A 26,884-nucleotide genomic window follows, 5' to 3' on the forward strand; every position below is an offset into this window, starting at 1 on the left:
GAGAAAGTACTGAACTAAGGGTGTGTTTGGTACGCTGACTTAAATGTTTTGGAAAATACTTTTTCTCATGAACTTATTTTCTTTCAATTATTTTCTCTATCAAAAGAAGGGAGAACCTTTTCCAAAACTCTTTTTCAACCTTCTCCGCTATCTTCCATATCCCCATCAACCCCACTAACCCACCCCATCCATCCCATCCCCAAAGCAACCCAACCCACCCCCAACTACCCCAACCACACCCTATCTACCCCAACCTCGCCCATCACCCACCCTAAATAGAAATATTATTAAGAGTACTTTTTTTTATGATGTAGAAAAGTATTTTCTATTATTACAACAAAATGAGTACTTTCTTTTCATGATATAAAAAAGAAATTTTCTTTCATTTCAACAAATTAAGTGGGTTTTTCTTTTCCTGATATAGAAAAAAATATTTTCTTTCATTTTAACAAAACTAGTACTTTCTTTTCATGACATAGAAAACGTATTTTGTTTCGTTTCATGATGTAGAAAAAATATTTTCTTTCATCCAACAAAACAAGTAATTTCTTTTCATTTGTAGAAAGCATTCTTTCTTTTTCAACAAAAAAGTATTTTCTTTTTAGTTATTGAGCTCAAATTTCAACGTTTATGTGAAAAAGTAAAATAGCACATTAGTTCCTTTGGGTTTGTGTAAATTTTGAAAAAAATTAAATTCTTGAATAAAATGGAGTCCGGGTTGGGGAGGGGGAGTAAAACAAATATGAGGATTTTGGGAAAGGTGGGTTGAGGAGAGTAACATAAAAAATTATTTTCCTAAAAATATTTTATACTCTCTAACCAAACACTAGAAAATATTAAAAAAAAAAAAAGTTTTTCACTACCAACCAAACAAGAAAAAATAAGTGATAAAACCATTTATTTTTCATGAAAAAATATTTTTCTTCGTACCAAACACACCCTAAGTATACTGCCACGCATTTTATTTTTGAGTGAATTATGCTGATATTGCAACAAATAGGAGTTATTAAATAAAACCGTAAAGTATTGGAAGAGAAATGTATTATTACTTGGGAAATTTTGTTATTTCTCAATACAAAAGGAAAAAAGCAAAAGAAAAAGTATTAAAAAAAAAAGACAATTTAGAAAAAAGAAGAAGCTGAAGTTGCCAAATATAAACAAGCCTGTACCAGCTAAATTTAGGAAGTACGAGAACTACCGGGGAAGGTCACAATGATGAAAAGTTTTATGGGTGTGTCTAACACAAATAAAATTAGTTGTGTAAGGTATTTTCATAAATTTATGGACCCATATTTTATATTTTTGCTCCATAAAATTTTGGGTCCACGAAATTGAGAGACAAAAAAAAAGGCCTCACACAATTAGTGTTTGTCACGTGACGCGCAAAAAAAAATTTTTCTAGAAAATCTTGTCAAAAAGATTCACTACTTTTAAAATATAAAAAAGAAATTCTTTTATCCAAATGTAAAAAAAACATTTTTCTGGAAAAGTCCAACTATTTTTTGTCACCAGACAAATTCTCATCACATATTAAAATCAAACTAAAATAAAGACAAAAGACCAAAACCTCTATATAGAGAGCAGCTATATATATGTCAATGGTGTTGTAACAGAATTGAAACTTAAGCTTTGAATTGTGGGGTGTGGTGAAAAAATGGAGGGAGAAGAAGTAGAGAATGAAAACAAAACGCCATTGTTAGAAGGGTGGAAGCTTAGTGGAAGTGGACGGCGGAGCAGCCACCGGATAAGTCGCCGGAACTCAGTAACATCTCTGAGGGGTGATTTCTTGGCAAGATTACCTGAAAAGGTCAAGTCTTGTGTTAATGATAATGGTGATGTTGAATCTTGCTCCAATATTGACCTTTCCAAATCCTCTTGCTTAACTAAAGGTTCTCTCTTTCTCCTCCCTCAATTCCCCTTTTGCTTATAAGAGAAAGCGGTGTACTAAGCTTTCGCTATGCATGGTTTGGGAAAGGGCTGGACAGCTCGGTGCACTAAGCTCCCGTTTTATGCGGCGTCCGAGAAGGGGCGGGCAGCTCGGTGTACTAAGCTTCCGCTATGCACTGGGTCCGGGAAGGGCCGACCACAAAGATCTATCGTACGCGGTCTTACCGTGCTATTTCCGCGGTTTGCACCCTGGTCACATGAGATCACATGGCAGTAACTACGCTAAGGCTCCCTTTCCCCTTTTGCTTGTCAAGAGTCAATTTTAAAGAAAACAAAAACGAGTCATTTTTGCTAACTTTTGGTATTATATTGAACTAGGTTATATCATCTTTAATCACAAAATGGTGAAAGAACACAATGTTAGTAAAAGTTTCTTAGTTTGAGTCTTGAGAAAGAAAAGTGCCAAACTTCTGTTACAGAGAGGGACTGGTTTTCTGTTTTTTTTTTTTTTAGTTCTATCTTTGATATTCTGTGTATATCAAGCAGCTGACATGTATATTTTTTGTGTCTATCTGTTGTGTTTATTGGAGAAAGTATGAGGAGATTGGAAATATATGTTGTGTTGAAATTGCTGTCTAAGCTACTACTTCCTAGCACATTTCAAGTATATGGACTAGCATAAAGTATACATGTGTTCTATTTGTGAAGGCAAGGGCGAAGCCTGGAATTTCGTGAAGGGTGTTCAAAATTTAATATATACATATAAAAAATACTTTTTGACCTATATATAATATATGTTTCTATATATACAGTATAATTTTTCGATGAAGGGTGTTCAGTTGACCATCCTTCAATGTATGTGGCTACGCTGTTGTGTGAATGAAGTAGAGAAGACCTTGTGAAATTGATTGGGTCATTTTCTATTTTGTTTCATTTATTTTGGTTTTTTGGGTTGCAATATTTTGTGGAATGGGCTTTTGTCTTAATTGTTTGTGGTAATGGTTGAGCATGCATTTTCATAGTCCACATGACGATGTTTTAGCACAATTAAGGATACTAGTCGACTATTTGTCAAGCTGAAACCTGCAATTTTGTTTACAAGTTGTTGTTGAAGGGTGGGGAAACATTATGTTATGTGGTAGAGATAATGCGATGATGAAATTTAGTGGAAGATGCTGATCCTAGGCTAAATTTGGTGTTTTGACCATGTTCCATTAGATCTTAAGGACTCTCAAAACCTGTATGGTGTTTGGTTACACCTCTCGTCCCATTCCCTTTCCTCCTTTAGTATCAAACTTGAGTGCGTGGTTGGAAATGGAGATTATAAGTCTTGATGATATGTAGGTATATCAAGAACAACTGCTTGATAAAATTCTTTCTGTTATTCCTTGCACATTAACTTCATTAAGACTCTGAAGGGTTTGAAAGGATATCAAATTGCACCCCGCCTACAATGAAGCTAGCTTGTTTCCCTTTCTTTGTTGAATTGTTCATTCCCTCTTTCATTTTTGCGGTTTTTTTTTTTTTTTTTTTACCATAGGAGAAAAGGACTACTATGAAAAACAATTTGAGACATTGAAGTCATTTGAAGAAGTTGATTCCATTGTGGCATCTAATTGCATTGATGCTGAGGATCTTGAAGAACAAGCTCAACATGAGAGGGCGATGAAGATCTCCAATTATGCAAATGTTGTATTGCTAGCTCTCAAGGTAATAACAATTACATACTTATAGTGGCGGACCTAAGTACAATGAAGGGGGTTCAATTAAATCCCCTTCGTCAAAAAGTTGCTCTGTACAAATAGGATAAAGATAATTTTTTGTATATATATATATATATATATATATTAGTTTTTGAATCCCCTAGACATAACGAGAAGTTTTAAATTTAATGGTAAAGGGGTTCAAAAATTGCTATAGGTCACAAGTTCGAATCTTAGGTGCGACATTGGTGCATTTCTTGGAATTGGATTAAAAAGAATGTACGAATGCCGCACCTAGGATTCAAACTTGTGACCTATAGCAAGTTTTGAACCCCCTTACCATTAAATTTAAAACTTTCTTATGTCAAGCAGATTTGAATATATATAGAAAAAGTTTTTATCCAGTCTGTACAGAGCAATTTTTTGACGAAGGGGATTCAATTGAACTTAGGTTCGCTACTACTTGCACTCCAGAAGAAATTAGTTTGCAAAAATGGTGATTATGCAATTTCATATAATGGCTCTGGTAACACATTTTGCACCTTGGATATCAAAGCCAGTATTAGTGATGTTTTATGTATTTTTCTATAATGGCAGTAATAACCATCTTGCACCTTGCAGATCTATGCCACGGTGAAGAGTGGTTCTCTGGCTATTGCTGCATCTACATTGGATTCCTTACTTGATCTCATGGCTGGTGCCATACTGTGGTTGACTCACCTATCAATGAAAAATATCAACATCTACAAATATCCTATAGGGAAGTTGCGAGTGCAGCCAGTAGGAATTATTATATTTGCTGCTGTTATGGCTACACTTGGTATGCGATCTCTTTGACATGCTAACCATTTCATCCTATTTGCATTAGAATCTATTGAGTCGTTAGATTTTTTGGGGGAGCTATGTTAAGAAAATTATCCGTGAGAATTCTATTGATATTGTGCTCAAGTTACGTCCATTTTAGGCTTTCAGGTGTTGGTTCAGGCTGTAGAACAACTAGTTGAAAATAAATCTCCCGAAAAGATGACCTCTGATGAGCTTGTCTGGTTGTATGCTATCATGATAACAGCCACAGTGGTAAAACTTGCTCTTTGGCTCTACTGTAGAAGCTCAGGAAACAACATTGTACGTGCCTATGCAAAGGTGTGTGTAGTATCTTCGCATTCTAGCTTTGCGTCCTTATCCTGATTGTCTACTTGTCTAACTTGAAGATACCTTTGTCAGGATCACTATTTTGACGTGGTTACTAATGTAGTCGGATTGGTAGCAGCTGTCCTTGGTGATAAGTTCTACTGGTGGATCGATCCCGTTGGTGCCCTTATCCTTGCAATTTATACAATCTCCAATTGGTCAGGAACTGTTTTAGAGAATGCAGGTAATTCTTGTTCCTTTCAACGCGGTGGTTTTCTGGTTATTCGGGACACACATATTAGTTAGTTAATGGCGAGAGTGAAAGAAGAAGAAAAATTGGTAATGAGGGCGGGCTTCTGCTGCCCTTCTCACCTGATGGAACATCACTTCATCATAGTGAATCACAGTTATGAAGAACTCTTTTCTTTCTGTATATATCTTGTATAAGTTTAAAGGGCAGCCGACGCACTAAGCTTCTGCTATGCGTGGGGTCTGGGGAAGGGCCGGACCACAAGGGTCTATTGCACACAGCCTTATCCTATATTTCTGCCAGAGGCTGTTTCCACGGTTTGAACCCGTGACCTTCTGGTCACATGGCAACAACTTTACCAGTTACGCCAAGGCTCCCCTTCAATATCTTGTATAAGTTGTTTTTCTTAATCGAATCCATAAACTATTACTAACATAAATAAGGAAATATCACCAAATGATAGTAAGTGCTGCAAAATTTTATGCTTGCAATCCTATTGTTTGATAGCCCAGTTGAGATATTGGAGCTCGAATTTACTGAAGAAGTTCGTTCTTTCCATCGTGAAATTCTATTACTAAAGAATTTCACAAAATATTGTCAAAATGTTGTTATGGACCGAAGAATGTCCGATGCTAACCTGAACAAGGTTTTCTCATGTAGCGTCATTGGTGGGACAGTCAGCGCCTCCGGAATATTTGCAAAAGCTAACATATCTTGTTATAAGACACCCCCAAGTGAAGCGCGTTGATACAGTTCGGGCATACACATTTGGTGTTTTGTACTTCGTAGAGGTCAGTCTCCTGAATATCTCTAGTAGCATATATAATGATATTTCTGTCAGTCAAATTTAAAAGTTTTCAGCTTCTCTCACAACAGGTTGATATCGAACTTCCAGAAGATTTGCCATTGAAAGAAGCACATACTATTGGAGAAACTCTACAAATAAACCTCGAGAAACTCCCTGATGTTGAACGAGCATTCGTTCATCTTGATTTTGAATGTGAACACAAACCAGAGCATTCCGTCCTCAGCAGGCTACCGAACACTGAAACTTAGCTTTACAGTGATGTTATTCCAGAAAAACGTGTACGAAGTACTAAGAGATGTGGATATACAGAGGAGAGTTGGAATGATATTGGTTTCCGGTTCAGTTGCTGTGGACACAATCATTTAACTGGTGGTGTAAGTGTATATTCATATGATTCAGCACAGTGGATTCTTGAAAGAGATATAGTGAACTTGATTTTAATTTCAGTGCGAGAAGTATTTGTGTCATTTATGTAAGGTTGCAGGTTCACCCCTATTGATCATCTTGTAGATCCTTTTGTAATACTCCCTCCGTTCACTTTTAGTTGTCCACTTTAGACTTTTCACGCCCATTAAGAAACAAAAATGAGATATGTATTTTAAAATTTTACCTATAATAATGATAGCATTTCCAAAACTCTTGGGAAGTAATCTGGGGAATAAGTAGTTAATGATGAAGATAAGACAGAAAAATAGTATTACCGTTTTCAAGCTAACTGAATGCCTATCTGCTGCTAGTTCTGTTCCACTATCTGCTCTTACTGCTCTCGTTGCCGGTGTGACAGTCTGAGTAGACGGTGCAGTTTGAGGCTTTCGGACAAGACTACTTACTGCAGTAGACTAGATTCGAAACTAGACTTAGGTAAGGCCACAGGGCATCCCCTCTTAGTTTTGAGTAGGCGGAACCATTCTGTTTTGGTTCTTCTCCATGGGTGATCCAGGAATTTTCCTATTATTTTTTCAACTGAGATTTCGATATAGAAGGCCGTTTTTGTGTTTCTATGAGAAGATCGACGGAACCCACGATTCTCAGTAGTAAGTCGTCGGCATATCGCGCGTAACAAATCCAGAATCGGTCAGCCTTTGCATCATGACGCCGAATCATCTTTCGATGAAACTGCGCGTTTTTTTTGCTCAACTTTTTTTTTTTATAATGATTTTATTGCCACTTGAAAACAAATTACATTTGTTGAAGGAGGGCTAGGCCTCGCCTTCATTATAACAATGTTAACCTGGGGAACCAGGTTAATGACCTATGAGCAAATTACATGTTCCCAAAAATGCCAATAAAAATAAAGCGGGTACTTCAAGGTGGCTCATAGATAAGTCCACTAGGCTTTCTCTTCTTGACTCGAAAGGATGGTAGCTGCCATCTATCAATGTTCAAGAAACCTCTAATTTGTCTTGGTAAGCTATTAAAGTGAGTGTATATGTGTACTTCATCAGTGGTGTGACTTAGAGAGGCCAATCTATCAGCAACTTTATTGGCTTCTCTAAAATAGTGTCTAGTTTGGATATCATGATCTTCCACAATTTTCTTGATATTATTCACCGTCCCTTCCAATCTCCATGGTGTAGAAACTGTATCGTTGACGCAATTTTGAAGGAGCATTGAGCCAGTCTCTCCAATGACTAGATTGTACCCCATCCTTATGCACCATTCTAGTCCAAACAGAAATGAGGAAGCTTCAACACTATTACTGGTACCTTGTCCCAATGGCATAGTGAAAGCCATAATAAATCTGCCAAGTGCATCTCTAACAACTCTTCCTCCTCCTCCACATGTACCATGAATGCACGATCCATCAATATTAAGTTTCACATATAGGAGGTGGAGGCTTGCTCCAATTTACCAGAATAGTTGATCTTTCCGAAAATCGGTGCTCTAGTAGTTTGCACAAGTTGTCCCAATCATCTGGTACTTTAACTTTTCTAAAGCATGATTTAACAAGGTTGCTAATGTTGAAAGTAATCAATGAGATGGATCTATTGAGTGCTGGATTTTCTGATTCATACTTGGAGCTGCATCTTGATCTCCACAACTCCCATAGAATAATTGGAGGCATAATTTTAGTGACATAAGAGGTGATGGAGTTGCTGGTTCTGAAATTCCAACAGTTGACAACAAAGTTCCGAGGGATGTATTTTTGTATGGGATACCAATCCTTCCTGCAAAGAATCCCCATACTTGTTGAGCATATCGGCCATTGGAAAAGAGGTGTTCAACTGTCTCCACTTCAGGAACCATACCTGCACCAATACAACAACAACATTTAGAAACAATATGAATACCAAATTTTGAAACCTTGTCATCAGTTGGGATTCTGCCATGGGTTGCTTTCCATGTAAGAAAGGCCATATTATATGGAACATCATTATGCCATATTCTTTTATCAAATTGGGATATATGTCTTTTTTGTCTAAAAAGGTTCCATGCAAAAACAGTAGAAAATTTTCCATTCTCTGAGCAAGTCCAGATTGGTGTATCATGTGCTTGCTGGGAAACATTCAATGTGGTACTGAATACCATCTCTTTGATAAAATTGGGAGGGTGAGGTATGAGTTTGGACCAGTCCCATTGTCCATTTCTATACACCTCAAAAACTTGAATATTTTGCTGAACCATCACACCTTCCAATTTGCTGCATAAAGGGCCTTGTTTAGTCCAATTATCAAACCAAAAATTAACACCCCCTCTTCCTACCTTCCACCAGATATGTTCTTCCATTTTATGCCTCACCTCACACATGGCTTTCCAACAATGTGATTGACCAGGTCTCCATCGGACATTGGTAGGGTGCACATTTGTGCAATATTTGGCCTTTAAAAATTGAGACCACAGTGAATTGGTGGTTCTGAATTTCCATCGTTGCTTAGCATTGAAGGCTTTGCAAGTGTCCTCCAGGCTTCTGAACATAGAGCCTCCTTCGTATGGATAACAAAGATTCTTCCAGGAAATACAATGGTGTTTATCACCTGTTTCATTACCTAACCAAAAAAATCTAACTATAAATTTTTGAATTTGCTCAAGAGTCCCCTTAGGAGGGTGAACAGCTGCTAAAGTGTGAATATTAATAGCTTGTAGTACATATCTTATGAGGACTGCTCTTCCACCAGCAGATAAAAATTTCAAATGTGTGAGACCCAAAAGGTCATCACTTGTTTTAAAATAAAATTCTACTTTCCGAGGCCTTGAAAACCTCATTTAGCATCACCTTGATTTGCGTGCGTGGTCCGGACCTATATCCGGAAAGCCTTCTATGTGAAAATATGAGAAATAGAAATTCTAGAGTTAAAATCTGATTATGGTTGACTTTGGTCAATATTTTGAGCAAACGGACCCGGATCCATGTTCTGACAATCCCGGGAGGTCCACAATAAAATATGGAATTTGGGCGTATGCCCGGAAATGAATTTCGAGGTCCCAAGCCTTAGAAATCAATTTTTGAAAGAAATTATTTTACTGAATTATCTAAGAAATAAGAAAAGAGTTAATGTTTGAAACCATTATTATCAGGCCCGTATTTTGGTTTCGGATCCCGGTACAAACTTGTTCTAGTATTTGGAAGATAACTTTGAAATTTGGTGAAAAACGGGATTTATTTGACGTGAGTTGGACTTCCGGTTGAAGAGTTATGAAATTTGAGAGTTCTTGATGAAAATATTGAGTTTTGAGGTTTAATTCATAATTTTACATGTTATTTTGATGATGTGATCGCACGAGTATATTCATATGATGTTTTTGAGTTAGTATGCACACTTGGTTTGGAGTTCCGAGGGCTCGGGTGAGTTTCAGATAGGTTCCGGGATGTCTTAGGCTTAGAAACATAGTTGTTGCAGGTTCAGAGAAGTGGAAGGCCTCTGAACAGACCAGTGCGGTCCGCACAAAGAGGAATGCTGCCATGGAGGGGTTTGTGCGGCCGCACTGGATTTTATGCGGACCGCGGTGAGGGCTCTGCGGCCGCACTAGATTCTGTGCGGTCCGCGGTGAAGAACATTTCACTGGTCCGACTTCTAAAGCCTATATCTTTTGATCTACTAGTAATTTTGAGATGATTCAAGGGTCTATTGCACACAGCCTTATCCTATATTTCTGCCAGAGGCTGTTTCCACGGTTTGAACCCGTGACCTTCTGGTCACATGGCAACAACTTTACCAGTTACGCCAAGGCTCCCCTTCAATATCTTGTATAAGTTGTTTTTCTTAATCGAATCCATAAACTATTACTAACATAAATAAGGAAATATCACCAAATGATAGTAAGTGCTGCAAAATTTTATGCTTGCAATCCTATTGTTTGATAGCCCAGTTGAGATATTGGAGCTCGAATTTACTGAAGAAGTTCGTTCTTTCCATCGTGAAATTCTATTACTAAAGAATTTCACAAAATATTGTCAAAATGTTGTTATGGACCGAAGAATGTCCGATGCTAACCTGAACAAGGTTTTCTCATGTAGCGTCATTGGTGGGACAGTCAGCGCCTCCGGAATATTTGCAAAAGCTAACATATCTTGTTATAAGACACCCCCAAGTGAAGCGCGTTGATACAGTTCGGGCATACACATTTGGTGTTTTGTACTTCGTAGAGGTCAGTCTCCTGAATATCTCTAGTAGCATATATAATGATATTTCTGTCAGTCAAATTTAAAAGTTTTCAGCTTCTCTCACAACAGGTTGATATCGAACTTCCAGAAGATTTGCCATTGAAAGAAGCACATACTATTGGAGAAACTCTACAAATAAACCTCGAGAAACTCCCTGATGTTGAACGAGCATTCGTTCATCTTGATTTTGAATGTGAACACAAACCAGAGCATTCCGTCCTCAGCAGGCTACCGAACACTGAAACTTAGCTTTACAGTGATGTTATTCCAGAAAAACGTGTACGAAGTACTAAGAGATGTGGATATACAGAGGAGAGTTGGAATGATATTGGTTTCCGGTTCAGTTGCTGTGGACACAATCATTTAACTGGTGGTGTAAGTGTATATTCATATGATTCAGCACAGTGGATTCTTGAAAGAGATATAGTGAACTTGATTTTAATTTCAGTGCGAGAAGTATTTGTGTCATTTATGTAAGGTTGCAGGTTCACCCCTATTGATCATCTTGTAGATCCTTTTGTAATACTCCCTCCGTTCACTTTTAGTTGTCCACTTTAGACTTTTCACGCCCATTAAGAAACAAAAATGAGATATGTATTTTAAAATTTTACCTATAATAATGATAGCATTTCCAAAACTCTTGGGAAGTAATCTGGGGAATAAGTAGTTAATGATGAAGATAAGACAGAAAAATAGTATTACCGTTTTCAAGCTAACTGAATGCCTATCTGCTGCTAGTTCTGTTCCACTATCTGCTCTTACTGCTCTCGTTGCCGGTGTGACAGTCTGAGTAGACGGTGCAGTTTGAGGCTTTCGGACAAGACTACTTACTGCAGTAGACTAGATTCGAAACTAGACTTAGGTAAGGCCACAGGGCATCCCCTCTTAGTTTTGAGTAGGCGGAACCATTCTGTTTTGGTTCTTCTCCATGGGTGATCCAGGAATTTTCCTATTATTTTTTCAACTGAGATTTCGATATAGAAGGCCGTTTTTGTGTTTCTATGAGAAGATCGACGGAACCCACGATTCTCAGTAGTAAGTCGTCGGCATATCGCGCGTAACAAATCCAGAATCGGTCAGCCTTTGCATCATGACGCCGAATCATCTTTCGATGAAACTGCGCGTTTTTTTTGCTCAACTTTTTTTTTTTATAATGATTTTATTGCCACTTGAAAACAAATTACATTTGTTGAAGGAGGGCTAGGCCTCGCCTTCATTATAACAATGTTAACCTGGGGAACCAGGTTAATGACCTATGAGCAAATTACATGTTCCCAAAAATGCCAATAAAAATAAAGCGGGTACTTCAAGGTGGCTCATAGATAAGTCCACTAGGCTTTCTCTTCTTGACTCGAAAGGATGGTAGCTGCCATCTATCAATGTTCAAGAAACCTCTAATTTGTCTTGGTAAGCTATTAAAGTGAGTGTATATGTGTACTTCATCAGTGGTGTGACTTAGAGAGGCCAATCTATCAGCAACTTTATTGGCTTCTCTAAAATAGTGTCTAGTTTGGATATCATGATCTTCCACAATTTTCTTGATATTATTCACCGTCCCTTCCAATCTCCATGGTGTAGAAACTGTATCGTTGACGCAATTTTGAAGGAGCATTGAGCCAGTCTCTCCAATGACTAGATTGTACCCCATCCTTATGCACCATTCTAGTCCAAACAGAAATGAGGAAGCTTCAACACTATTACTGGTACCTTGTCCCAATGGCATAGTGAAAGCCATAATAAATCTGCCAAGTGCATCTCTAACAACTCTTCCTCCTCCTCCACATGTACCATGAATGCACGATCCATCAATATTAAGTTTCACATATAGGAGGTGGAGGCTTGCTCCAATTTACCAGAATAGTTGATCTTTCCGAAAATCGGTGCTCTAGTAGTTTGCACAAGTTGTCCCAATCATCTGGTACTTTAACTTTTCTAAAGCATGATTTAACAAGGTTGCTAATGTTGAAAGTAATCAATGAGATGGATCTATTGAGTGCTGGATTTTCTGATTCATACTTGGAGCTGCATCTTGATCTCCACAACTCCCATAGAATAATTGGAGGCATAATTTTAGTGACATAAGAGGTGATGGAGTTGCTGGTTCTGAAATTCCAACAGTTGACAACAAAGTTCCGAGGGATGTATTTTTGTATGGGATACCAATCTTTCCTGCAAAGAAGCCCCATACTTGTTGAGCATATCGGCCATTGGAAAAGAGGTGTTCAACTGTCTCCACTTCAGGAACCATACCTGCACCAATACAACAACAACATTTAGAAACAATATGAATACCAAATTTTGAAACCTTGTCATCAGTTGGGATTCTGCCATGGGTTGCTTTCCATGTAAGAAAGGCCATATTATATGGAACATCATTATGCCATATTCTTTTATCAAATTGGGATATATGTCTTTTTTGTCTAAAAAGGTTCCATGCAAAAACAGTAGAAAATTTTCCATTCTCTGAGCAAGTCCAGATTGGTGTATCATGTGCTTGCTGGGAAACATTCAATGTGGTACTGAATACCATCTCTTTGATAAAATTGGGAGGGTGAGGTATGAGTTTGGACCAGTCCCATTGTCCATTTCTATACACCTCAAAAACTTGAATATTTTGCTGAACCATCACACCTTCCAATTTGCTGCATAAAGGGCCTTGTTTAGTCCAATTATCAAACCAAAAATTAACACCCCCTCTTCCTACCTTCCACCAGATATGTTCTTCCATTTTATGCCTCACCTCACACATGGCTTTCCAACAATGTGATTGACCAGGTCTCCATCGGACATTGGTAGGGTGCACATTTGTGCAATATTTGGCCTTTAAAAATTGAGACCACAGTGAATTGGTGGTTCTGAATTTCCATCGTTGCTTAGCATTGAAGGCTTTGCAAGTGTCCTCCAGGCTTCTGAACATAGAGCCTCCTTCGTATGGATAACAAAGATTCTTCCAGGAAATACAATGGTGTTTATCACCTGTTTCATTACCTAACCAAAAAAATCTAACTATAAATTTTTGAATTTGCTCAAGAGTCCCCTTAGGAGGGTGAACAGCTGCTAAAGTGTGAATATTAATAGCTTGTAGTACATATCTTATGAGGACTGCTCTTCCACCAGCAGATAAAAATTTCAAATGTGTGAGACCCAAAAGGTCATCACTTGTTTTAAAATAAAATTCTACTTTCCGAGGCCTTGAAAACCTCATTTAGCATCACCTTGATTTGCGTGCGTGGTCCGGACCTATATCCGGAAAGCCTTCTATGTGAAAATATGAGAAATAGAAATTCTAGAGTTAAAATCTGATTATGGTTGACTTTGGTCAATATTTTGAGCAAACGGACCCGGATCCATGTTCTGACAATCCCGGGAGGTCCACAATAAAATATGGAATTTGGGCGTATGCCCGGAAATGAATTTCGAGGTCCCAAGCCTTAGAAATCAATTTTTGAAAGAAATTATTTTACTGAATTATCTAAGAAATAAAGAAAAGAGTTAATGTTTGAAACCATTATTATCAGGCCCGTATTTTGGTTTCGGATCCCGGTACAAACTTGTTCTAGTATTTGGAAGATAACTTTGAAATTTGGTGAAAAACGGGATTTATTTGACGTGAGTTGGACTTCCGGTTGAAGAGTTATGAAATTTGAGAGTTCTTGATGAAAATATTGAGTTTTGAGGTTTAATTCATAATTTTACATGTTATTTTGATGATGTGATCGCACGAGTATATTCATATGATGTTTTTGAGTTAGTATGCACACTTGGTTTGGAGTTCCGAGGGCTCGGGTGAGTTTCAGATAGGTTCCGGGATGTCTTAGGCTTAGAAACATAGTTGTTGCAGGTTCAGAGAAGTGGAAGGCCTCTGAACAGACCAGTGCGGTCCGCACAAAGAGGAATGCTGCCATGGAGGGGTTTGTGCGGCCGCACTGGATTTTATGCGGACCGCGGTGAGGGCTCTGCGGCCGCACTAGATTCTGTGCGGTCCGCGGTGAAGAACATTTCACTGGTCCGACTTCTAAAGCCTATATCTTTTGATCTACTAGTAATTTTGAGATGATTCAAGGGTCTATTGCACACAGCCTTATCCTATATTTCTGCCAGAGGCTGTTTCCACGGTTTGAACCCGTGACCTTCTGGTCACATGGCAACAACTTTACCAGTTACGCCAAGGCTCCCCTTCAATATCTTGTATAAGTTGTTTTTCTTAATCGAATCCATAAACTATTACTAACATAAATAAGGAAATATCACCAAATGATAGTAAGTGCTGCAAAATTTTATGCTTGCAATCCTATTGTTTGATAGCCCAGTTGAGATATTGGAGCTCGAATTTACTGAAGAAGTTCGTTCTTTCCATCGTGAAATTCTATTACTAAAGAATTTCACAAAATATTGTCAAAATGTTGTTATGGACCGAAGAATGTCCGATGCTAACCTGAACAAGGTTTTCTCATGTAGCGTCATTGGTGGGACAGTCAGCGCCTCCGGAATATTTGCAAAAGCTAACATATCTTGTTATAAGACACCCCCAAGTGAAGCGCGTTGATACAGTTCGGGCATACACATTTGGTGTTTTGTACTTCGTAGAGGTCAGTCTCCTGAATATCTCTAGTAGCATATATAATGATATTTCTGTCAGTCAAATTTAAAAGTTTTCAGCTTCTCTCACAACAGGTTGATATCGAACTTCCAGAAGATTTGCCATTGAAAGAAGCACATACTATTGGAGAAACTCTACAAATAAACCTCGAGAAACTCCCTGATGTTGAACGAGCATTCGTTCATCTTGATTTTGAATGTGAACACAAACCAGAGCATTCCGTCCTCAGCAGGCTACCGAACACTGAAACTTAGCTTTACAGTGATGTTATTCCAGAAAAACGTGTACGAAGTACTAAGAGATGTGGATATACAGAGGAGAGTTGGAATGATATTGGTTTCCGGTTCAGTTGCTGTGGACACAATCATTTAACTGGTGGTGTAAGTGTATATTCATATGATTCAGCACAGTGGATTCTTGAAAGAGATATAGTGAACTTGATTTTAATTTCAGTGCGAGAAGTATTTGTGTCATTTATGTAAGGTTGCAGGTTCACCCCTATTGATCATCTTGTAGATCCTTTTGTAATACTCCCTCCGTTCACTTTTAGTTGTCCACTTTAGACTTTTCACGCCCATTAAGAAACAAAAATGAGATATGTATTTTAAAATTTTACCTATAATAATGATAGCATTTCCAAAACTCTTGGGAAGTAATATGGGGAATGAGTAGTTAGTGATGAAGATAAGACAGGAAAATAGTATTACCGTTTTCAAGCTAACTGAATGCCTATCTGCTGCTAGTTCTGTTCCACTAGCTGCTCAGCTCTCGTTGCCGGTGTGACAGTCTGAGTAGATGTCACGACCCATTTTCTGAACAAGCCGGGACCGACACTCGATCACTAAACATGACCGAGCGGACCATCTCTGCTTATCAAATCTATTATAACCTCAAACTTTATATGCCACAAGGCGCTACTGTAACCAAACACTTTTAAATAATTTAAATATCTAAAATAAGCCAACTTCAAAACTTTATTCGTAGTAACTAATAAAATGCTGCAAAGTTATTATCAAAAATATCTGAATCTTAGCCCAACGACTATGTCTACGAAGCCTCTATTGATAAACTGACGCACTGCTCAGGACATGAAATTTTCCTGGCCAGTTCTCTAAGTAACAAAGAAATAACTAAATAAAGATGACTCTAAGGAATACTCCACGAACAAAAACGGAGCTCACCAATAGCACTGGAAGAGAAGGAAGTCCTAACTCGTAGCCTGCTCGCCTGCAAATCCGGTTCCTACGTTGTACCGACCAACGTAGGTTCCCAAAAGAGAACGTCAGTACCATCCATTGTATTCAGTGAGTCTCAACAATAGGGGCGAAACTTTAATAACATATACATTATGAACAAAGGTTCTAAATGCATGTAAAACATAAAGCTTATAAGAATAATTCTAAAATAATTGCATAATAGCAGTTCATGAATATTCTAAAAGAAACTCTTTTCTTTTTCTTACTTATAAAAAAAATACTTCACTTTATACTTTGGGAATTCCAACTATCCTGACTTAATTCTATCTCAGTCACCATGTGATCGGCACAGGTTCGATCCCAACCTGATCGAATAGGCCCAATCCATGAGGTGCCACTCGCTTCATAGTTCTCAGCGCTCATGTCTCATACCTTAGCATGGATAAGTAAATTCTCAGCAACGAGACCCTCGGCTCGTGTGCTCCCTACTTTGGCACAAGTAGTTTCAGGAAGTCAACGCCTTGATCAGGACTCTAGGCCTGGACGATGACCCCTTCTCAGAATAAAGGATACTCCCCAAAAATCTTTTGTTTCTAAAACTTTTTCTTGTGACTTTTCAAGTCTAAATCTTTTATACATACTTATACTGGTATCCTTAAATGTAAGACATGACATAAGAATGAAATAAACATTCAAAAAATATTTATAAAGGTTCTTGGTCCTTCATGAATTTTCAACATGAAAATGGCATATAAGAATAACATGAAAATCTGAAATTTATGCGCATATATCCAAATAATCATCTAAACTTTAGCTAGAAAATAGTTCTAAGCTAATAGGTACTTACTACTCCCATTAAGTATATATTAACTCTTTTATGCAATTCATCAAACACTTTGTGTGTGTGCTTTTGTGAGTTAAACCACTTTAGTAAAGGGTTATATCAACTCACCTCAAAACTTCTCAAGCCAATACGTAGGCCTCAGTCCAATTGACACCAGTTAAACAATCGATTCTACAATAACCAGTGCATTTTAATCAATTTTAAAGTTTCACACCTAAACATGAAATTTATTGTTGTTATAGAGAAAGAAGGGAATTAACTATCTAATTCTTACATACTACTACTTTAGGGTAATTGACAAAGAAAATTTTATATACCTAAGTTCAAGAATTAGTTGTTTGTAAAGAACCCTAAAATTTTCTTTTCGCTCCTGCTGCCTTGCGCTTGCTGCGTAAACAGAATAGCTCTCTGTTTCTTGTATAAGGGCTAAGCAATGTGCTTCTTATTAGTTTACCCAGCCCTTTATGGGCTAAGGCATGTGAGCCTTATTTTTGTTTTGTTTTTCATTTTTTTTTGGTTTTGACTTAATTAGTATTAACTTATACATACTTTTAATAATTAATAACATTAAAATTATTAATATTTCCCTAACTGTACATCCAATTATTTATAAATAGAGGAGTAACTCAAATTTAATCACAAGGGTTTTAGTCCGTAATAGAAGTAGAATTTAAGATTATAAAAAAATAAATAATTAAATTCCATATTTCGCGTGTCTTGAAACTTTTATATGTTTTAGGAGTGTTACAGTAGACGGTGCAGCTTGAGGCTTTCGGACAAGACTACTTACTGCAGCAGACTAGAATCGAAACTAGACTTGGGTAAGGCCACAGTGCATCCCCTCTTAGTTTTGAGTAGGCGGAACCATTCTGTTTTGGTTCTTCTCTATGGGTGATCCAGGAATTTTCCTATTATTTGTTCAACTGGGATTTCGATATAGAAGGCCGTTTTTGTGTTTCTATGAGAAGATCGACGGAACCCACGATTCCCAGTAGTAAGTCATCGGCATATCGCGCGTAACAAATCCAGAATCGGTCAGCCTTTGCATCATGACGTCGAATCATCTTTCGATAAAACTGCGCGTTTTTTTTGCTCAACTATTCTTTTTTTATAACGATTTTATTGCCACTTGAAGACAAATTATATTTGTTGAAAGAGGGCTAGGCCTTGCCTTCATTATAACAATGTTAACCTGGGGAACCAGGTTAATGACCTATGAGCAAATTACATGTTCCCAAAAATGCCAATAAAAATAAAAATAAAGCGGGTACTTCAAGGTGGCTCGTAGATAAGTCCACTGGGCTTTCTCTTCTTGACTCGAAAGGATGGTAGCTGCCATCTATCAATGTTCAAGAAACCTCTAATTTGTCTTGGTAAGCTATTAAAGTGAGTGTATATGTGTACTTCATCAGTGGTGTGACTTAGAGAGGCCAATCTATCAGCAACTTTATTGGCTTCTCTAAAACAGTGTCTAGTTTGGATACCATGATCTTCCACAATTTTCTTAATATTATTCACCGTCTCTTCCAATCTCCATGGTGTAGAAACTGTATCGTTGATGCAATTTTGAAGGAGCATTGAGTCAGCCTCTCCAATGACTAAATTGTACCCCATCCTTATGCGCCATTCTAGTCCAAACAGAAATGAGGAAGCTTCAGCACTATTACTGGTACCTTGTTCCAATGGCATAGTGAAAGCCATAATAAATCTGCCAAGTGCATCTCTAACAACTCCTCCTCCTCCTCCACATGTACCATGAATGCACGATCCATCAGTACTAAGTTTCACATATAGAGGGTGGAGGCTTGCTCCAATTTACCAGAATAGTTGATCTTTCCGAAAATCGGTGCTCTAGTAGTTTGCACAAGTAGTTTTCTAAAGCATGATTTAACAAGGCTGCTAATGTTGAAAGTAATCAATGAGATGGATCTATTGAGTGCTGAATTTTCTGATTCATACTTGGAGCTGCATCTTGATCTCCACAGCTCCCATAGAATAATTGGAGGCATAATTTTAGTGACATAAGAGGTGATGGAGTTGCTGGTTCTGAAATTCCAACAATTGAACAACAAAGTTCTGAGGGATGTATTTTTGTATGGGATACCAATATTTCCTGCAAAGAAGCCCCATACTTGTTGAGCATATCGGCCATTGGAAAAGAGGTGTTCAACTGTCTCCACTTCAGGAACCATACCTGCACCAATACAACAACAACACTTAGAAACAATATGAATACCAAATTTTGAAATCTTGTCATCAGTTGGGATTCTGCCATGGGATGCTTTCCATGTAAGAAATGCCATCTTATATGGAATATCATTATTCCATATTCTTTTATCAAATTGGGATATATGTCTTTTTTGTCTAAAAAGGTTCCATGCAAAAACAGTAGAAAATTTTCCATTCTCTGAGCAAGTCCAAATTGGTATATCATGTGCTTGCTGGGAAACATTCAATGTGGTATTGAATACCATCTCTTTGATAAAATTGGGAGGATGAGGTATGAGTTTGGACCATTCCCATTGTCCATCTCTATACACCTCAAAAACTTGAATATTTTGCTGAACCATCACACCTTCCAATTTATTGCATAAAGGGCCTTGTTTAGTCCAATTATCAAACCAAAAATTAGCATCCCCTCTTCCTACCTTCCACCAAATATGTTCTTCCATTTTATGCCTCACCTCACACATAGCTTTCCAACAATGTGATTTACCAGGTCTCCATTGGACATTGGTAGGGTGCACATTTGTGCAATATTTGTCCTTTAAAAATTGAGACCACAGTGAATTGGTGGTTCTGAATTTCCACCGTTGCTTAGCATTGAAGGTTTTGCAAGTGTCCTCCAGGCTTCTGAATATAGAGCCTCCTTCTTCGTATGGATAACAAAGATTCTTCCAGGAAACCCAGTGGTGTTTATCACCAGTTTCATTACCTGACCAGAAAAATCTAACTATAAATTTTTGAATTTGCTCAAGAGTCCCCTTAGGAGGGTGACCAGCTGCTAAAGTGTGAATATTAATAGCTTGTAGTACATGCCTTATGAGGACTGCTCTTCCACCAGCAGATAAAAACTTCAAATGTGTGATAAAATTCTACATTCCGAGGCCTTGAAAACCTCATTTAGCATCACTTTGATTTACGTGCGTAGTCCGTACCTATATCTGAAAAGCCTTTTATGTGAAAATATGAGAAATAGAAATTCCAGAGTTAAAATCTAATTATGGTTGACTTTGGTTAACATTTTGAGAAAACGGACCCGGATCCGTGTTCTGACAATCCCGGGAGGTCCGCAATAAAATATGGGACTTGGGCGTATGCCCGGAAATGAATTCCGATGTCCCAAGCCTTAGAAATCAATTTTTGAAAGAAATTATTTTACTGAATTATCTAAGAAATAAAGAAAAGAGTTAATGTTTGAAAACATTATTATCGGGCCCGTATTTTGGTTTCGGAGCGCGGTACAAATTTGTTATAGTATTTTAAAGATAACTGTGAAATTTGGTGAAAAATGGAATTTATTTGACGCAAGTTGGACTTCCGGTTGAAGAGTTATGAAATTTGAGAGTTCTTGATGAAAATGTTGAGTTTTGAGGTTTAATTCATGATTTTACATGTTATTTTGATGATGTGATCGCACGAGTATGTTCATATGATGTTTTTGAGTTAGTATGCACACTTGGTTTGGAGTTCCGAGGGCTCGGGTGAGTTTCAGGTAGGTTCCGGGATGTGTTAGGCTTAAAAACATAGTTGTTGCAGGTTCAGAGAAGTGGAAGGCCTCTGAACAGACCAGTGTGGTCCGCAAAAAGAGGAATGCTGCCGCGGAGGGGCTTGTGCGGCCGCACTGAATTTTTTGCAGACCGCGGTGAGGGCTTTGCGGCCGCACTAGATTCTGTGCGGTTCTCGGTGAAGAGCATTTCACTGGTTCGACTTCGGAAGCCTATATCGTTTGATTTACTTGGAATTTTAGGATGATTCAAAAACGAAAGTTGTAGCCCTTCGTGTTTAGTTTCTAGAAAGATAAAGAAATCACAATTTGGACATCTGTAGAGAACGTTATGACCAAAATACTAAAGCATGTCACTGCAGTCCACAGGAAGAGCTGTGCGGCCGCACTCCATTTTGTGCGGTCCGCACAGGGGGTCAGAGAGGGGTATATTAAAACGGGATTTTCAGTTATTTTTCATTTTTCAAAACCCCAAAAATATAAGAGGCGATTATTCAAATAACCTTCCTTCTCCAAAATATTGGTAAGTGATTTCTAACTCGTTTTTCTTCAATCATTAACATCTTTTCACATGATTTCAACTCAAAATCAATGATTTTCATGGGGGAAATTGGGTGTTTTGGGTAGAACCTAGGTTTTTCAAAAATTGGGGGTTTGGACCTCGATTTGAGGTCCGATTTTAAAACAAATTATATAGTTGAGTTTGTGGGAGAATGGGTAATCGGGTTTTGGTTCGAACCTCGGGTTTTGACCATGTGGGCCCGGGGGCGATTTTTGACTTTTTGGGTAAAACTTTAGAAAATTTATTTTCATGCATTGGGGTTGATTCATTTAGCATTTATTGATGTAATTAAATAATTTGTGACTAGATACGAGCGAATTGGTGGTGGAATCAAATGATAAAGCTATAATTGAATCGTGAATTGTGTTTGTGGCATCGAGGTAAGTGTTTGGTCTAACCTTACCTATTTGCTATTTGTTTCTTATTGAGTACGACATATAGGCATGGTGACGAGTATCTATACGTTGGTGTCAAGCATGACCGTGAGTCTTATATTGTGATTTTCATAATTTTGTTGTGTTATTCATGCCTTGGTAAAGATTTCTAGTTGTTGTGTAAAGTTGTGGAAAGAATTGTGACCTATGAACATTGAAGAGCGTTGGCTCCAGTTGTATAACGAATTGTGAAAGTATAAGTGATAATTGAAACTCTAGAGTATTGGCTCTAGTTGTGAAGTAAATTGTGAAGTAAAAGTGAGAAAGAGAAGAGATCATTATGTTGCCCCCTTGCCGGGCTACTGTTGGGTTGTGGTTCCCTTGCATTGTGTTCTTAATGGATATTATAGATGCTTAGGTTGATGATTCTTTGTGTTGGGTAGGGATTATAGTTATAATTGAGGTAGTTAGGTGTCGGAACAAGTTTGGTTATAGCTGAGGCAGTTAGGTGTTGTAACAAGTTTGGTTATAGCTGAGGCAGTTAGGTATTGTAACAAGTTTGGTTGTAGCGGAGGTAGTTAGGTGTGGTAACGAGTTTGATTATAACTAAGGTAGTTGGATGTTGTAATCAGTTTGGTTATAGCTGTTTCTCCCTTGCCGGGACGTATTTACTTATGCTCTCGAATCCCTTGCCGGGATAGTGTAAACCTTATTGATCCCTTGTTGGGACTCTCGTTATAATTATAAATATTATATATGGATCGGGTTACACATCGTAACAATATTATATATGGATCGGGTTGCACGCCGTAACAATATTATATATGGATTGGGTTGCACGCCGCAACAATATTATATATGGATTGGGTTGCACGTCACAACAATATTATATATGGATCGGGTTGCACGGCGCAACACAGATATATTGAAAGGGGAGCGGGTGGTACGCCTACCACAAGATATAATAAAATGGGAGCGGGTGGTATGCCTACCACAAGATATAATGAAATGGGAGCGGGTGGTATGCCTATCACAGGATATAATGAAATGGGAGCGGGTGGTACGCCTACCACAAGATATAATGTAATGGGAGCGAGTGGAATGACTACCACAAGATGTGAAAAGAAAGTGAAATCTGCCTTTGTTTTTCCTTATTCTTGTAGCAGTTGATTTTGATTCCTTTATAATTCTCTTGTTATTCTGTTTTTACCTGTTATTCCCTGAAACATGTTTCCCCCTCCTATCTTTATTTGTTCATTTATGTATTTCCTTTCCGCTGTATATATACATATTTGAACTGCACAAGTTTATTTGGTAGTCTGGCCCTAGCCTCATCACTACTTCACCGAGGTTAGGCTAGGCACTTACCAGCACATGGGGTCGATTGCGCTGATACTACACTATGCGCTCTTTTGTGCAGACCCTAGTGTTGTAGACTTTGGACCGTAGTAAGATTGCTGATCCTTGTTCATCAGGCGACCCGAGGTAGCCCTGCAGGTGTCCGTAGGCCTTGGCATCTCCTTCTATCCATTTTCCTATTTCTTACATGTATTTCTAGAGACAGTGTCGTATTTAATTCTTTCAGACCTTTAATTGTAGTATTCTTAGACCGTCTGTGAAACTATGACACCAGTTCTGGGTAGTCGAGACTCAAATAGTTGTACCAGATAGTCATGTTCAGATAGGTTATTGTTTTTCTTCCGCTTATGTTATATTTCGTTGTTTAAACGTTATTTCTTCGTAATTGTTAAAGAGAATAAAATTGGTGAAAAGGTAGATGGTTCAATAATTGGCTTGCCTAGCTCATATTAGTAGGCGCCATCACGACTCCTGAGTGTGGGGAATCTGGGTCATGACAAGTTGGTATCATAGCTCTAGGTTACACGGGTCTCACAGTTCACTAACAAGCTTAGTAGAGTTTGAGGGATCGGTACAGAGACGTCTGTATTTATCCCCAGAGGCTACAGATTTAGGAAAAATTTCACGTTCATTCTTTCCTATCGTGCGATTTTGTTCTCTCAATGCTAAATTGAAACCCCTACTCTTGTCCTTTCGTGAATGGTGAGGTCACATACCATTTTTTTAGCCGAACAGCAGCACAAACCGGTGATAGATCAGCTACGTCTTCGGAGGCTTTGTGGAGGTTGGATGGGTTTCACCAAGCTCTTCACTACTACTTTTGGCGGTGCATCTTCTGAGGATTTCCAGGATTTTCTAGACCGATGTCACGAGGTTCTCAGAAACATGGGGATAGATGAGACCAATAGGGTTGATTTTGCCACTTTTTGCTTGTCTAGATCCGCCAAGACTTGGTGGAGGGATTTCTGTTTGGCTAGACCAGTCGGATCGCCAGCTTTGACTTGGAAGCAATTTACTCAGCTATTTCTGGAGAAGTTTCTCCCCATCACTCTGGGAGAGGTCTATCGGACGCAGTTTGAGTGTCTCCAGCAGGGTTCTATGACTATTACTCAGTACGAGATCAGATTCATCGACTTGGCTTGTCATGCTCTTATCATACTTCCCACTGTGAGAGAGAGTGTGGAGGTTCATTGAGGGACTCGTCCAGCTCGCTCAGTTAGCTGGAGGTGGAGGTGGAGGTATTAGAGGTGGAGGTACAGGTACTGTTCTAGTTTGTGGTAGAGAAGCTTCAATTTTATTTTGCACTGTATCTAGCCACACATAGTTATTCTTTGAGTGCCCCTGTTTATGTGTCTACACCGGTGGGTGATTCTATTGTGGTGGATCGCATCCATTGTTCATGTATAGTGGTTATTGGAGGTCTTGAGACTCGTATAGATTTGCTTTTTCTGGACATATATTTGATTTTGATGTCATATTGGGGATGGATTGGTTATCACCTTACCACGCTATCTTGGACTGTCATGCCAAGACTGTGACCTTAGCCTTACCAGGTTTACCTCGTTTAGAGTGGAGAGGGACTCCTGGTCATTCTACCCGTAGTGTTATATCTTATGTGAAGGCTCGGCATATGGCCGAGAAGGGGTTTTTGGCCTATTTAGCATATGTTCATGATTTTAGTGCTGAGGTTCCTTCTATTGATTATGTGCCCATTCGTGAGTTTCCTGAGGTTTTTACTTCAGACCTTCCGGGTATGCCACCCGAAAGGGATATTGACTTTTGCATTGATTTGGCTCCGGGCACTCAGCCCATTTCTATCCCGCCGTATCGTATGGCCCCGACTGAGTTGAAAGAGTTGAATGAGCAGTTGCAAGACTTTCTTGAGAAGGGTTTCATTAGGCCGAGTGTTTCGCCTTGGGGTGCGTCGGTGTTGTTTATTAAGAAGAAGGACGGATCAATGAGAATGTGTATTGATTACCGGCAGTTGAACAAGGTTACAATCAAGAATAAGTATCCATTGCCGAGGATTGATGAGTTTTTTGATTAGCTTCAGGGTGCTAAGGTATTTTCGAAGATTGATGTTACAACCCATATCCACATGTGTTAGTTCATGCCATATATTAGTTAACATAAATCCAAGAAGGAATTATCTTTGAGATGATAAGAAGTCAATCCTATTGGTCTTAAGTGATACAAGAGTGTATAAGGGTGATTAGCAAGTTTTAGAAGTTAAATGAATCAAGGATGTTGTAACTCGTATTTTCAGGTAAATCTAGCGGTCCTTAATACACTCGAGAGTTCATGTATTAAGGTATTTTAATCATATAATATCCGTATCATAAGTCTTGAAGTCAAACGATTTATGAAACAAAAGTCGACAAAAGTTATCGCAACTTAGGTTCATAATTTTACTTAAACATTAGGTAAAATGTTTCTAATCTTTTCTCCTAATTTACAAGGAATTACGGGGTGATATACCAACAAAATTAAAGATCTATGAGTCTAGTTTCCAACGCATTAAACTGTTCATCGATACGATCTTGTAGTAGAGAGATATTCGCATTTTTGCGAGACTGCGCCAAGCACCTCTCTATGGGGCCCACTAAGGCGGTTTAAGATATTTGGACCTATATAGGATGCCTCCAACCCGTTTTAAGTCATTACTTCCCACTATTTTCAGACCTTAGAACCCTAGGAACATCCTCTCAAGGTTCTCTCAAGATTCAAGACCCAAAAAAAGGGCAAACAACACAAATCAAGTGTCGGGAATTCCGTGGCGCTAGTAAGTCTCTTGTTCTTCTTGTTGTTGCTCATTTTTGTGTTGTTCCAGCTCGTGTGGGAGGTTGTTTTAAAGGGTTTATGTTCTGTAAATACTCCCTCATGTTCTTAATATCAATCCTAGGTGATTTCAAGCCTTCTAAAGTGATTCTAGTGCCGAAAAACACTAATTGATCGCTAGTTTCGCTTTTTTGTTGTTGTGGCAGCAATGGAGGGATATTTCATGGAACTTTAAGGTCAAATTGGAGTTGTTCTTTCTGTATAAAGGTAAGGAACCTCTTACTCTATATGCATTTAAGATTATCCAAGTTGCGGCTAAGCCATTGAAGCTAGAACTTGTGAAATATATATCGAAAGGCTTGGTAGTAATGTTATTGTTTTGTGGACTGTTTTGCGTTGCTTGGGCTGCGTATTTTACTACTGTTTTGTGGAGTTTTGGAGGATGAAGGGTGTAGATAAACACCATATATATGTAGGGTTGTGGGATGATAGTTATTCGTAATATTTCTGGTCGTTTGACACGACTACAGTGGTCGTTGTATGTATGGAGTGATTAGGCTGTGCGTGGACTATTTTAGGAGGCTCAATATGTTTATCATTGATGTTGTTTGGTGATTGTTTTGAATGGTGTGAAGTCATATATATAGGGGATGTGCTGTCAGTTTTATCGTAAAATAGGTTGTGGTCGATACATAATAGTTATGACACTTAAATGATAATGATAGTATCGTTTCTCTTATTGTAGACTAAGGAGTTTTGACAATTGCATAGCTTGAGATTGGGGCAGTATATACAAGGTATGTGAGGCTATCCCTTTCCTTCTTTTGCACGACTCCGATTGTACATAATGTAATGAACGAGCTTCCAAGATACTCTACTCTTAGAAGCTAGCAGTACTTACATTGTTTTCCCTCTTATGGAACGATTGATGTTAATGTTGCTTCTCTTATTCTTATGTTATCAATGTTGTTTGTACTTCCTGATTCTTATAAGGTTCGTAATGAAGAGTTGGTCCTAATAACGTGTACAGAGGATACCGACCTTATGTCACTCCAAAAGGTT

General features: G+C 38.3%; 3 protein-coding genes and 2 long non-coding RNA genes across 6 annotated transcripts; 3 read left to right on the forward strand and 2 right to left on the reverse strand.

The window, feature by feature from the left end:
* The first annotated feature begins 1,532 nt into the window (after positions 1-1,532).
* LOC107825753 (metal tolerance protein 4) lies at positions 1,533-6,246 on the forward strand. 2 transcript variants are annotated; one of them, XM_075237555.1, is made up of 7 exons: positions 1,533-1,889; positions 3,428-3,597; positions 4,212-4,410; positions 4,555-4,733; positions 4,815-4,965; positions 5,632-5,762; positions 5,848-6,246. In XM_075237555.1, exons 1-7 carry the CDS (start codon positions 1,655-1,657, stop codon positions 6,025-6,027), a joined length of 1,245 nt encoding a protein of 414 aa, XP_075093656.1. In that variant the 5' UTR covers positions 1,533-1,654; the 3' UTR covers positions 6,028-6,246. The 2 variants fall into 2 exon arrangements, with proteins under 2 accessions (XP_075093656.1, XP_075093657.1); XM_075237556.1 differs by having other exon boundaries at positions 1,544-1,889; positions 4,660-4,733.
* Positions 6,247-7,750: 1,504 nt separating this feature from the next.
* On the reverse strand, positions 7,751-8,506 carry LOC142172777 (uncharacterized). Its single transcript, XM_075236459.1, has 2 exons — positions 8,071-8,506; positions 7,751-8,028 (listed from the first exon to the last, which is right to left on the reverse strand). Exons 1-2 carry the CDS (start codon positions 8,504-8,506, stop codon positions 7,751-7,753), a joined length of 714 nt encoding a protein of 237 aa, XP_075092560.1.
* A 1,722-nt stretch (positions 8,507-10,228) lies between these two features.
* On the forward strand, positions 10,229-10,852 carry LOC142172851 (uncharacterized). The gene is made up of 2 exons (XR_012701814.1): positions 10,229-10,366; positions 10,452-10,852. It is a non-coding gene; the product is annotated as an uncharacterized LOC142172851 (long non-coding RNA).
* A 1,502-nt stretch (positions 10,853-12,354) lies between these two features.
* On the reverse strand, positions 12,355-13,110 carry LOC142172778 (uncharacterized). Its single transcript, XM_075236461.1, has 2 exons — positions 12,675-13,110; positions 12,355-12,632 (listed from the first exon to the last, which is right to left on the reverse strand). Exons 1-2 carry the CDS (start codon positions 13,108-13,110, stop codon positions 12,355-12,357), a joined length of 714 nt encoding a protein of 237 aa, XP_075092562.1.
* A 1,723-nt stretch (positions 13,111-14,833) lies between these two features.
* LOC142172852 (uncharacterized) lies at positions 14,834-15,457 on the forward strand. The gene is made up of 2 exons (XR_012701815.1): positions 14,834-14,971; positions 15,057-15,457. It is a non-coding gene; the product is annotated as an uncharacterized LOC142172852 (long non-coding RNA).
* Positions 15,458-26,884: the final 11,427 nt, after the last annotated feature.

Source organism: Nicotiana tabacum, chromosome 18, assembly GCF_000715075.1.
Source record: "Nicotiana tabacum cultivar K326 chromosome 18, ASM71507v2, whole genome shotgun sequence".
Taxonomy (NCBI): domain Eukaryota; kingdom Viridiplantae; phylum Streptophyta; class Magnoliopsida; order Solanales; family Solanaceae; genus Nicotiana; species Nicotiana tabacum.

Excerpts from the sequence above, each read along its gene's own strand:
- LOC107825753 (XM_075237555.1), top strand. The coding sequence starts at position 1,655 with ATGGAGGGAGAAGAAGTAGAGAATGAAAACAAAACGCCATTGTTAGAA. Across the intron at positions 3,598-4,211 it reads TTGTATTGCTAGCTCTCAAG|ATCTATGCCACGGTGAAGAG; the intron begins GTAATAACAATT and ends TGCACCTTGCAG. Across the intron at positions 4,411-4,554 it reads TGCTGTTATGGCTACACTTG|GCTTTCAGGTGTTGGTTCAG; the intron begins GTATGCGATCTC and ends CGTCCATTTTAG.
- LOC142172778 (XM_075236461.1), bottom strand. The coding sequence starts at position 13,110 with ATGGAAGAACATATCTGGTGGAAGGTAGGAAGAGGGGGTGTTAATTTT. Across the intron at positions 12,633-12,674 it reads TGACAAGGTTTCAAAATTTG|GTATGGTTCCTGAAGTGGAG; the intron begins GTATTCATATTG and ends GTATTGGTGCAG.
- LOC142172777 (XM_075236459.1), bottom strand. The coding sequence starts at position 8,506 with ATGGAAGAACATATCTGGTGGAAGGTAGGAAGAGGGGGTGTTAATTTT. Across the intron at positions 8,029-8,070 it reads TGACAAGGTTTCAAAATTTG|GTATGGTTCCTGAAGTGGAG; the intron begins GTATTCATATTG and ends GTATTGGTGCAG.